This window comes from Schistocerca americana, chromosome 8 (assembly GCF_021461395.2).
Source record: "Schistocerca americana isolate TAMUIC-IGC-003095 chromosome 8, iqSchAmer2.1, whole genome shotgun sequence".
Taxonomy (NCBI): domain Eukaryota; kingdom Metazoa; phylum Arthropoda; class Insecta; order Orthoptera; family Acrididae; genus Schistocerca; species Schistocerca americana.
The window spans coordinates 290,803,566-290,817,185 of NC_060126.1; the positions used below are offsets into that span (position 1 = coordinate 290,803,566).

The 13,620-nt window shown below is 38.1% G+C and overlaps 1 protein-coding gene across 1 annotated transcript in view; it reads right to left on the reverse strand.

Annotated features, from left to right (window-relative positions):
• Positions 1-13,620, reverse strand: part of LOC124544678 (rabankyrin-5-like) — a 426,179-nt gene that overhangs the window by 18,922 nt on the left and 393,637 nt on the right. The window contains exon 20 of the mRNA XM_047123303.1: positions 11,147-11,285. Coding sequence (XP_046979259.1) covers positions 11,147-11,285 — 139 coding nt within the window. The remainder of the gene's footprint in view (positions 1-11,146; positions 11,286-13,620) is intronic.

Genomic DNA, 13,620 nt, shown 5'->3' on the forward strand with positions numbered 1-13,620 from the left:
GGCACTCTGACTACACGCACACCGTCTCCCTCCAGTATAGAGTTATGAGGCGCCATATTGGCATTCATTTCAAGCCTATATGTATATATGCCATTTCTGAGCACCAGCAAATTGAGAATCACTGGAAAACCCGTTGTTATTTGTGCGATTCGTTCCAATAAAATAATGAAAAACATCATATTCGTGGCAAAAGAATTATTGTAACTTGTGTATTATGAGAGTAGGCTATTTGAAGGCAGCAACACACTGAAGATCCACCCAAAACGCATTGTTCTTGATACAATTTGTTATAATTAAATTTCAATTAGTAACATAATTATCTACGATTAACGTTTTTAGTATGGCATAAAAGAGTACGATTAAGTAGCAGGAGCATGTTGTTAGTTTAGCGTAATGAGTAGCATCTGTGTCCAGTAATGAGTTTTTGTTGAGGCGGTGGTTCGCGTCTAAACACTTCCAATTTTTTTTCCTAACATTCTCGTTTTTATTTGGTTCCGATACTTTATTATTAGTTTAATATAAGTATATGCTATAATATTTGATGTTACGTAAATATAAGTTCACCTTTTTTTGAGGGGTGACTTTGTTTGATTGGCTTAATCTACAGGACAGCTTGCGCTACTTGTATAAAGATATTTTGCTCCTTTTTCTTTTACGCTTCGTAATTCACATGTTGCAAAGATTCTGCTACTGGGTAGGAATAGTGATCAAGTAAGACTGACCTTCGGGTTTTACTAAAATGTGGAAATGATGAAATAATATTTATCTTATGCGGAGAAGTATTCCAAATTTGTATCACACTGTTTGTAATAGAACTTTTATAAGCCTGTGTCCTTATTGACTGGACATGGTACTTTCCCTTTCGTGGACGATGGAGGAAATGTGCGTATTAATATAGCTAAGTTGGTAATTTTACGTGCGCCCGTTGAGTAAACAGTGTGATTTATGAATTAGAAACATACCTCAAACTGCTGCTGGAGTGTGTTGTGATCGCTTATACCACGTTGGGGCCCACATACCATATCCACAAGTAGCATCGTTCCTGAGTGTTCAGCAGCACGTTGAACTTGGCATGCTCAATGTTAATGTTCGACAGCAAGGTCCGTGTGCCGACGGCTTAAAGTTGTGTAAAATTATATTTATTTGGTCATGAACAGGCTTTTGGCTTCTTGGGCCTTCATCAGGTGAAAATTTATTTTTATTACATAATTGTTAAGGCTTTCGTAGCCACTTGTTGACAAACTGCCTATTGGCTTCTGTCTCGGGTTCTTCGACCAACATTCATCTAATGATTTTACTGACGCTTCGCCAGCACGAGTGGCTGGCATTGTCAAAGCTTCACCCTCCATTTCATTCATCGTAATTTAGGCAACCTCCAACTGTATTATTAATATTTTAAATAATAATAGAACACTCACTATTTACATTTTTTTTAGCATGCCCCCCCCCCCCCCCCACACACACACACACATCTTTAATACATGGCATTACTTTACTTTACAAAACTGAGATGAAACAGAACTCAGTGGAGCCATAATCGTTACTCTACACCAACTGCTGCACACGGAATCAACTCATGACCAAAGACACTTGTATAGCAAATGATTTTCAAAGATGTTACGTTGATCGATTCTGTGACATTAACTATGCTCATCAGAAAAATACAGATTTACATATTAGTGTAAATTATGTATAATTTGTATTAACTTAAATAATTATTTTTATCTGATGTATAAGTTGGGTGTAAGAACACATGGATTTTTCAGAATGAACATATATCTGTATAAAAAGCATACCAAATGTTTTCACACGTACCCAATAGGACAAAGGCATAGAAATAATGGATAATTACAATAAAAAACAGTTCCCCAGAAAAAGCTAAAAAATACACAACTATCAACAAAAAGTGGTATCAAGCGATTTATTAACAGGGAGACAAACATCAACAGAATCAAAATTACATAAATATCGATAAAAACTGGTATTATGCAGTTCATTAATACTAAGGCAGACATCAACAGAGGCAATCTGGAACAGGGAAAATTACCCTAGGGTTGTTACATTAAGCAACTGCAGACATTTTTACATGAAGGCACCGACCATCTCATCTCTCAGTAGGATAAATGTGTTAACAGTTATGGGCAATTGAAATAATAAACAGTTTACTTACTTTTTTCCACATGTCTCATTTTCACTTGACTGCCCCTTATAAAATAATAAGATAAATCAGAGCTCGCACTGGAAAATTTGTGTGTTCATTTTTTCCATGTGATATTTGAAGGAATGGCAGAGAAATAATAATAATAATAATAATAATAATTTTATTGTCTTTAAGCCATTACAGCAATAGACAAAGTCATACATATAATACAGTACAGTACAGTACATGCTATAGAAGGACAGAATTGTTAAGAACTTTACAGTTTAATATCACAGGTCATGAAATCCTTTACATTGTAGAATGGGTTTACAACTAACCAGTCATAAAGTGTTTGTTTGTATTGTTGCTCTGGTAAATTTTGTATACCTTGTGGAAGTTTGTTAAATAATTTGTGGCCCATAAGTTCATAACTGTTAACTGAGTTTGACAGTCTGTGGTAGGGCGTATAGATAGAGCTGTTTGTCCTAGTGCTGTAACAATGTATATTTGCCCTGCGTTTTACTTTAGGTAAGTTCTTTTTTGTGTAGATTAAAACATAATACATATATAGGTTTATTACTGTCATGATTTTTTGTTGAGTAAACAAAGGTTTACAATGAGCCTTGTATGGTGAGCCTGTAATTATCCTAATAGCTTTCTTTTGCAGCAATAGTATATCATGCACACAAGTGGAGTTTCCCCATAAAATAATGCCATAGGATATGATGCTTTGGAAAAATGAGTAGTAAGATACTCTAACATAATTTTTAGGTACACAGTGCATTAATCGCCTTAACAAATAGATTACCCTAGACAATTTACCGCTAATATACTTAATATGTGGATTCCAAGAAAGTTTATCATCCAAATATACCCCCAATAATTTAACACAACTAGGATCATCTGATGGAAACTTGTCTTTTAAACTAAATACCATCTGCTGGGTTTTGCTTTCATTAAGCAAGAACCCATTTGCTTCAAACCAGAGTGAAGCTTCCTCAATTGTCTCTGTAACAGATGTTTTAAGGCTACTAAGATCATTACTGCTGTTCAGAAATGTTGTATCATCAGCATAGAGTACTGTTCTGGATTTGATAAATGATGGCAGGTCATTTATCATTATAAGGAAAAGGAAAGGGCCCAGCACGGATCCCTGTGGAACACATACCTCAACTTGTTCTATACTGGACATTTCTTTCCCAACACAGACGGCTTGCTTACGGTTTTGTAAACATGATCTTAATAGCTTAAGGCTGTTACCTTTAACACCGTAAAAGTCCATTTTTTCGAGTAGTAGTGTATGTTCTACACAGTCAAAGGCTTTGCTTAGGTCACAAAAAATCACTTGGGCAAAGCATTAATCTTCAAATACTTGATGGATGTATTTAACAACATTGTCTATGGCATCAATGGTTGACAGGTTTTTCCTAAAGCCATACTGTGATCCACTTATTAATCCTATGTTATCAAAGTAAACAGATAATTGTTGGTAAATTATGCATTCTAGAACTTTTGAGAAAACTGGGACTATGGATATTGGCCTGTAACTTGAGACAGAATTTTTATCTCCTTTTTTATGTACTGGAACTACCCCAGACAGTTTAAGCTCATCAGGGAAAAAACCCTCCAGTATACACTTGTTTATACAATATGTTAGGAGGTACACTATACAGTCTATTACTTTCTTAAGCATGTTACAAGACAGGTCATATATGTCTACACTGTCTGATGATTTTAACTGCTTCACTATTCTTAACACAAAACCAGGTGAGACCTCAGAAAAATTGAAGGTACTTGTGTTTGTTGATGACCTAGCAATATTTTTTGACAGTAATTGTGATGAGCTTATTTCAGGTTTAATTATAGCACTTCCTACTTCCTCAACTGATTTAATAAAAAAGTCATTAAATTCCTGGGGAGAGATACTAATTTTGTCACTTCTTTTATCTTTGGCGACACTATTTATTAGAGTCCATGCTGCTTTGCACTTATTGGTGGATTTCTCAATACTTCTGAGATTGTGTGCTTGTTTGGCTTCCACAATTGTTTTTTTGTACTCATTCCTAGATCTTACATAGGCTAGTTTTGCATGGTTGGTTTTCAGATTTTTATAAATATTGTACAACAACATAACTTGATTTTTCATAGTAGACAGCTGTTTTGTGTATCATGTATTTTGTCTATTTGGAACTTTTGCTTTTAGGACTCTGTCAGTTACTTTGCATTTCTTTATTGGTATGCAGTCATTAAAGTGTCCCAAAAATGCTTTGAGAAACCTATCAAATAGTACCTCTGCTGGCAGATAATTGCTTAGAGTATAATGTGTCTCATCATAACACAGGCTAAACCAATCTCTGTTAGAAAGGGACGTACGAAACCTGTCAATTTTCTCATCTGTAACTGGTCTAGTGACCACAACTTCTGGGATAAACTTATTTACATAACTCTTATCAAGATCCCTCTTGTATAACTTAAAGATACTGAATCATGATCAGAATATGGAAATACTGTCACAAAACATGATTCTTCTGTTGTTTTAAAATTTACAAAAATATTGTCAAGACATGCATGTTCTCTTGTAGGTTTGTTATTGACTGAATGTAAGTTGCACTGTCTTAGTAGGTTTTGGAGTTCAGTGACAGTACGTTTTTGTGTTGTGACATCGAATTCAGCATTCATATCTCCACCTATCACAATATCATAATGTATCCATCTAGTATCTGTAAGTACATGTAACAGCAGGTCCAGTTTTTCTAAAAATACATTGGTTATACCCTTAGGTGACCTGTACAGGGAAATTACAACTAACTTAAAACTGTCTATTACTATACCAGCAGCTTCAAAGTTCTGTTCATCACACAGAAAATCTAGATCTAATCTATTGAATGTACCGCTAAATGACTTGTTAACATATATTGCCACACCACCTCTTAAATGCAATTTTCTGCAGTAGCTACTGGCTAGAATATAATCATCAAATTTAATAAATGTAAGTTCACTCTCACTAGCCCAGTGTTCACTTAAACAAAAGATATCAAACTTATTTTCTAATCCAAAGTCATTGACAATAAATTCTTTATCCCTTACTCCTTCAATGTTAAGATAACATATTATAAAATCAAACCTGTCTTTCTTTACAGATGCACTATTTTGCTGAGAGGCTATTAAATCTCTGGCACTATTTATCTTATGGGCTTCTTCCCCTTGCTGCCTTCTACTAAAAAATCATTTAGACGTAATGGAGGTACAGTTTTCTGTTTGCCCGCTATACTTGATACTGCTTCTACTCTTGGAGGTCTCTTCGCGTCTTCTTGTTCATGGCATGATCTAAGTGGCTGGGTTCCCACTGTAGGTAGTTCAAATGTTGCTGCAGAATGGACAGCTGGATCACCTGTTGCTACACTTAATGCTGAATATGCTGCCACTTTTGCTGTTTCTGTTATCTTAGTTCCTGAATGAGGTGTTCTACCTGTTGTAACTGTAGTTACAGCTTCCTCTCTCCCAGCACATTCTTTTGTAATCAGTGATACCTGATGTTGTGTTACTGCTGCAACTGGAGTACATGGTAGGGAAGATACTTTGCAGGCGTCCTTTACCAGTGGTAGTGGAATAGGATCACTTTTCTTACATCTAGGAGAAACAATATCCACTACCATTTTGATCTTTTGACTGAGTAGCGATTTGCCCCATTTATTTAAATGCATACCATGTGTTGTGAAGTGCTGTCTTTCAAGATCGTCAATACTGAGGAAAAAAGCATTTGAAGTGGTCTTGCAGATCTTTTCATACATCCTGTTTGCTTTTTGGATTTCTCTGTTCACACAAGAAGATTCAGTAAGGTCATGTCTGTGTGGAATGCCTACAACAATAACTTTCTGATCCTCTGTTGTATGTAGCACATCTCTTAGCACTCTGTTTGCTACTATTAGTTCATTCTTATATACATCGTTTGCACCGCCCAATATTACAATGCATTCACTTTGTGTCACGTGATTATTGTTTTTATAGTTTTTCAAAACTTCTTTTAGGCCTGCTCCAGGTTTCACAACACTTGTCACATTGAGATCCTGCTGGAAACGAAGAATTCCTGCAATTCCTCTTCCGTGGCTGTCAGCAAGCAAAACTGTGGGCCTACTAAAGTTTTTAGGAGTCACTTTGTTTGCAACATCGAGACAGTTACGTTTTACTGACTTATTGCGCTTTGTAAATTTCCTGTCCGCCGATTCCGATTCGTAGTCTTGGTGTGAGTTGCTTGTTTCAACATTTTTAAGTTCACAATCTGTAATAAGATGTTGAAATCGATTTCTTAACAGAACTTTTAACACACTGGAAACAAATTTAGGTTTTGCACATTTCTTTGGTTCACTGTACTCTTGAAGTTGACCGAGTTCATTATGTGATGGGTCAGATAGACTTTTAATAATGTTTTCCAACAACAGAGCATGTTCTCTTGTGGCTTTCAGTTCTTTCTGCAGTGATTCGAGTACTATGATTTCACGATTTGCGCGGCACATTTCACTCGCTGCCAGACGTCTGTTACACTTTGTTCCACACATACACGAGATGTTTTCTTGATTTATTTTCGCGAAGCACTGCGAATGATACCAAATATGCAACACTGAACAAATTCTAATGCCACTTGATACGATTTTGTCGCATAACTTGCACCTTATTGACGCTAAATACTCGCAATTTATGGACCGATTTACTACCACATCTATATGCGTCGCCATCTTAAATAGCAAATTGGTTCAACATACCCTCAGCCAATCACCTGAGTGTGAATTTCAGAGTAGTCAAATGAGATATTAGAAGTAGCTGATTATTTTTGTTATAATGTCAGTAAAATAAATGACAGTGGTGGAAGACGTAAGGGTATAAAATAAAATCGGAAAAATCAGACTCAGGTTTCTGAAAATGAAAAACTTGTTAACATCCATTAAAATACAAGGTTTGTCCAGAAAGTACCAACTAACTTTATTTTTCCTGAACAGACCTATGAAGCACAGGATACTTTCTTTGGTGGAAATGTTGTGGTGGACATCCATGCACACTTGTGAATTTTTTCCCACCAGTAGGAAGTATCAGTCCCTGGCATTTTGGCTACGAGTGTCTATGGTGTAGTGAGTGCTTGATGGCTTTCAGCACATTGTAAAATGACACACCAAATGGTCAAAAGCTTGCTGATTTCCCAGTGGAAACCATTTGGAAGATTCAAGAGGCTTTTGGGGATGATTCCATGAGCAACTGATTGATAAAGGAGTCGTAGAATCACTTCAAAGAAGGCCACACATCAGTGACAGTAACCTGTGTTCAGGCAGACCCTCAACTAACCAAAATGATAATGTAATTGAGCAAAAGCAGGTTTTAGTCACAGAAGACCATCATGTCACAGTAATACGACGTGCAAATGAGATAGGGGTAAGCACTGGATTGACCCTTCAATTTTGACCAACAATTTGTGCATGGCAGCTCCTTTATAACGACATACTCACCCACTCTGTATGACTGACTCAGACTTTTCTCACCAAACACACCATTCCTGTGGTTAGTCAGGCTCCCTACTCCCCCTACATGGTTCCGTGTGACTCTTTGTTATTTCCAAAGCTGGAAATACCTCTGAAAGGAACACTGTGAGTCAAGAGAAGACATCATGCAAAATGTGACAACCTGGCTGATAAACATTCCAAACCATGCATTCCAGAAGTGTCTCCAAAATGATGGGATCACTCTGAGAAGCATATGCATTACCACGGAGACTACTGTGAAAGGAATTAGGATTTTGAAGCTCCAAATTAATGGATGTATTTCTGCCATCCAAAGGTTCAATAATTATTGGAAACACTTTGCGTAAATGGCAAAGTTCTTTGACGCATTTGTCTGGTATGTAGCCTTGCATGGAAGAGAGACAGAGAGAGAGAGAGAGAGAGAGAGAGAGAGAGAGAGAGAGAGAGAGATATTTCAGAAGGACTTTGTCTGAAAGATTAATATTTTAGCAGTCTCTTTCATTTTGTCTGCCAACAACTCCTCTACAATGCCTCCTCTATGTGGTGAGCAGCAATATCATTTCCATTTATTTTTTTTAAGTAAATAATCAAATTCAGACAAAAAGAGAACAGAAGATTTCGAAATGTGGTGTTACAAAGCATACATACATGAGCAGATCACAAAAATGAGGAGATACTGAATAAAACTGAGGTGGAAAGAAATTTATGGCACAAATTGACTAAAAGAAGGGATCAGTTAATAGAAATTCTGAGACATCAAGGAATCACCATATTAGTACTGGAGGCAAGTGTGGGAGTTAAATATTCTAGAGACAGAGAGAGAGAGAGAGAGAGAGAGAGAGAGAGAGAGAGAGAGGGGTGGGGGTGGGGGGGGGGGGGGAGTGAGGGATAGCAGGGTAGGGGTGTGGGATGGTAAAGTGCTGCTAGTGGGAGCACATAGGGATGAGGTGGAGAGAGAGTAGGGCAGCTAAGTGCAGTTGGGAGGTTAGACGAAGGCTGGGGGAGAGATGGGGGAGGTAGCAGAAAAGGGAAGAAGGAAAAAGATTGGGTGCACTGGTGGAATAGAGGGTTGTGTAGTGCTGGAATGGAAACAGGGAACCGGCTAGATGGTAAGGACAATGACTAATGAAGGTCGAGGCCAGGAGGGCTACAGAAATGTAGTTCCCACCTGCACATTTCAGAAAAGCTGGTGTTGGTGGGAAGTGACAAAATCTCTGAAATGAATAACATTGTGTTGGGCTGTGTGCTCGGCAACAGAGTGGTCCAGTTATTCTTTGCCACAATTTGTCGGTGGCCATTCATGCAGACAGCTTGTTGGTTGTCATGCCGACGTAGAATGCAGCACAGAGGTTACAGCTTAGCTTGTAAATCACATGACTGGTTTCAGAGGTAGCCTTACCTGGTGATGCTTGTGACAGACTGGAGTAGGTGGTGATGGGAGGATGTAAGGGACAGGTCTTGCATCTAGGTCTATTACAGGGATATGAGCCATGGGGCAAGAGGTTGAGAGCTGGGGCTGTGTAGGTATGGACAGGGATCTTGTGTAGATCCGGTGGGCAGTAGAATACCACTGTGGGAGGAGTGGCAACGACAGTGGATAGGGAATTTCTCATTTCAGAACATGACGAGAGGTAGTCTAAATCAGCTCTAGTCCTTGGTGGTACTGAGTCACAAGGAGAATGCTCCTCTGTGGTTGGATGGTGGATCTTTGAGAGGTGGTGTGTGATGGGAAAATAAGGCATGGGAGTTGTTGTTGGTATTTTTTTTACATGGTTGGGAGGGTAATTATTGTCTGTAAAGGCGTAGTGAGGCACTCGGTATATTTCGAGAGGGACCACTCGTCATTGCAGATGTGGCAGACAGGGTGGCTAGGCTGTATGGTAGGGACTTCTTGGTATGGAGGGGTGGCAGCTGTCGATCTACATCTACATCTACATTGATACTCCGCAAGCCACCCAACTGTGTGTGGCGGAGGGCACCTTACGTGCCACTGTCATTACCTCCCTTTCCTGTTCCAGTCGCGTATGGTTCGCGGGAAGAACGACTGTCTGAAAGCCTCCGTGCGCGCTCTAATCTCTCTAATTTTACATTCGTGATCTCCTCGGGAAGTATAAGTAGGGGGAAGCAATATATTCGATACCTCATCCAGAAACGCATCCTCTCGAAACCTGGCGAGCAAGCTACACCGCGATGCAGAGCGCCTCTCTTGCAGAGTCTGCCACTTGAGTTTATTAAACATCTCCGTAACGCTATCACGGTTACCAAATAACCCAGTGACGAAACGCGCCGCTCTTCTTTGGATCTTCTCTATCTCCTCCGTCAACCCGACCTGGTACGGATCCCACACTGATGAGCACTACTCAAGTATAGGTCGAACGAGTGTTTTGTAAGCCACCTCCTTTGTTGATGGACTACATTTTCTAAGCACTCTCCCAATGAATCTCAACCTGGTACCCGCCTTACCAACAATTAGTTTTATATGATCATTCCACTTCAAATCGTTCCGTACGCATACTCCCAGATATTTTACAGAAGTAACTGCTACCAGTGTTTGTTCCGCTATCATATAATCATACAATAAAGGATCCTTCTTTCTATGTATTCGCAATACATTACATTTGTCTATGTTAAGGGTCAGTTGCCACTCCCTGCACCAAGTGCCTATCCGCTGCAGATCTTCCTGTATTTCGCTACAATTTTCTAATGCAGCAACTTCTCTGTATACTACAGCATCATCCGCGAAAAGCCGCATGGAACTTCCGACACTATCTACTAAGTCATTTATATATATTGTGAAAAGCAATGGTCCCATAACACTCCCCTGTGGAGGTATTGCTACTGGATGGTAGGTAATCCAGTCATCTGCTATCCCCCTTCTTCACACTTATCCATCCACAGACCTGCAACCCACATTAAACAAAGATATTCCTTTCACAGAGACTGTTGGAACCATATTGCCACCAGCCAGAGACAACTTCATCCGCTTCATTTCAGAATATGTTAAAAATAAATTTTTTTCAAGGAGCCTATTGGAAAAAATGGGGTTGTCTTATAATCAGGGTCATGTTATATCAGGAGAATATGATATAGCATCTCTTTGTTGCTCAGCAGTTGTTGCTGTGGGTGAGATGAGGAGTCCAAAACTGCTCCTGGACATTCAAACTTAATTTTTAGTCAACTGTGAACTGCTACATCTCTTGTTCTCACTCATTGCCTGCCTCTACTCAGCTGCAGTGAACAGTTACATTCATTACTATTCTTTTGAAGTGTTACTAACAAAATACATAGAGTTCCTTTTTCCAGTTACTAAAATCCCATAGTGCACACACAAAAGGCAAATTTATTTTTTATCACTTCACTCCTCACTTTGCTGAGTAATACACAAAATAACTATTGAACCAAAAAGTTGTTCACTTTTCACTTTTACTTCAAATTTTTGTTAAGAGCCCATAATGTTAAGAGCTGCAGATGAGGTCAAGTAGTTCACAGATTTTCTCACCTGTATTGCCATCAAGATCTGGCTTGTCTAGTGGGTAACGCGGCATACATTCGATGAACAATTCAGCAATCCCAGCTGCTGTGTCCTTTGATGCTCTTGCAAGTTCATGCAGAGGATTTCTTCCTTTCAGATTTGCAGCCTGTAAAAAATAAAATGTGATGTGGAACTGCAGATAACAAGCAATTTGCATTTAGCTGCTAGTAATACATGGTAATATGTGAGCATTTCAATATCAAATTGCTATTTACTTAGCTCTTTGTACAAAATGTAGATGGTCCTAAATATGCCCAAGAACTTAATATGTTATTTATGAAGTGACAGTTTGTAACGATCAGTAAGACTATGGACAATGACTATGATGATGAGGATGATAATGATGATAATAATAAGAAGTACACACGGAGAAATTTGTCAAGATTTTGTTCAATCTAAAGTCGCAATCATCAATATGAACATCTCCTTGATAAGCTGCTGGATGGAAGATAAATGAGATTTAAATCATACTGTCACGTTCGTCTAAGGTGATTTAGGCCTTGACCTTATCACATCCACATCACTTTTGCTTAGTAGAGAACTGAGAGCCAATCTTAAGTTAAAACATTAACTTAGTAATTAACAGCTAATTTCAATGTGCTCAGACTAGATCTGAATGCTGTTTGACAGTTTATCTCCCTTTTGCTCAGAATCCATTTTACTTCTAGTGATACCTCCAGGGAGGTAGTTCACAACCCAACTAATCTACAAAGATAAAAATCAAGTAAATGCTAAGCTATTAAGCTAGACCTTTAAATGGCAACTACAAAAATTAAATCACTCCCCCCCCCCTCCCCCCCCACACACACACACCTCTCTCTCTCTCTCTCTCTCTCTCTCTCTCTCTCTCTCTCTCTCTCTGATGCAGTATTTCCACAACAGTAAGTTTTTAAATTTCACAATCTGCACAAACCAAGGGCGGTCACTTGATATACAAATTTTGATCCTCCCAGAGGCATATTGAACATGAATAAGCATAACAAGTTTCCTAAACAACAAATTTTCTAAACTGCTGCTAGCATTTTAATTCAGGAAGCTGATATGAAAGTAAGACTTGACAGAGAGACTGAAATTAATGCTGGAAATGGCAGGGGGAAAGAGATGATCTGAACCAAGAAGCTGCTTAATTCACATTTCAAGGGGAAAAGTACCAACACAGGCACTGGATAATAGAAGCCAAAAAACCTGGTGAGAAAGCACATAACTTTAATGTAGCAGAAATACTTCACTTTTGAAATATGCTCTTTACTTTCAAGAATGACAAATCAGTTATCCAACTGTAGCAGCTTGTGTGAACTAAAATCGGGTACAATTGTGAGTGCACAATTTTTGGACATTCAAGAAGCACATCAGCACTTGTAATTTGAGTTGAGGAATTCCAGAGCTAGACACTGTCACCAGCACAGACATGAGGCAGTCAGCGTGTGGAGGGACCGCGTGAGCAGCTGGACTGTATTTTATTTTGTAAATTCTGTTATCTAGAAAGTAGGAACATTTCTACTAATGCTTCATTGCAATGTGGTTTGAATATTATAAAGAATCAGATGATAGTATTTGTACTGTACTGTATTTACTGACAAATGGAAAACGTTGTTGCTTGCATTGTTTATGTGCACATGAACTTTAATTGTTATGAAGATATTTGTGACTGTATCATTGAGAAATTTCAGTAGCATTACTAAACTGAACTGTGCTGCTTGTGTATAACTGTGTTTACCCGCAGTTTAGAGCCAGTAGTTACAAACTTTCTAGCAGTACTGGTGGTGTTTTTTTTATTTTAAATTTTTTAAAAAGAAAACAATTACTTACTCGTACAATTGTGAACACTCAATAATTAGTTCTACCCACACATTTGTGATTAGTAGTTATCAAATGTAAAATACAACTGGTTATTTTCACCAAAGGATTTTCAGAATATAATTGAATGTAATTTGATGTTTGTGATGTGTTATTCTGAACTCACCTGAAAATCATATTCCAGGCAGTTATTAATACACACATACACCATGTATGTGCCATGTACAGATATAGCCAACACACTCAAATATAATAGTACAAAACAATACCAATAAAATAAGAAAGGCATCTGCATAATGACAATTAGTGACGTCCAATACGGTCAGTTTCATGCATTTAGCAATGTGGCACTATTTTTTTACAAGTCACACGGAAAACTACTACTCAGATATGAACTAACAGTTAGCCTTTCAACATTAAGACCACTTTCAAACACAATACTTTACAATCCAGTAGAAATAGTAACAGCACTACTCACAGCATTAACAAAAACAACAAAAATTACTCTAATTTTCCCTTGTAACAAACGTGTCAGAAGTGTGTTTGTTTAGTACTTCGAAAATTGCACACTGGGATCCTTCACCTTCAATTTTTTTTCTCCACCATTTACAAAAACTTGGAAGATACCAAGGAAATAACCAGTA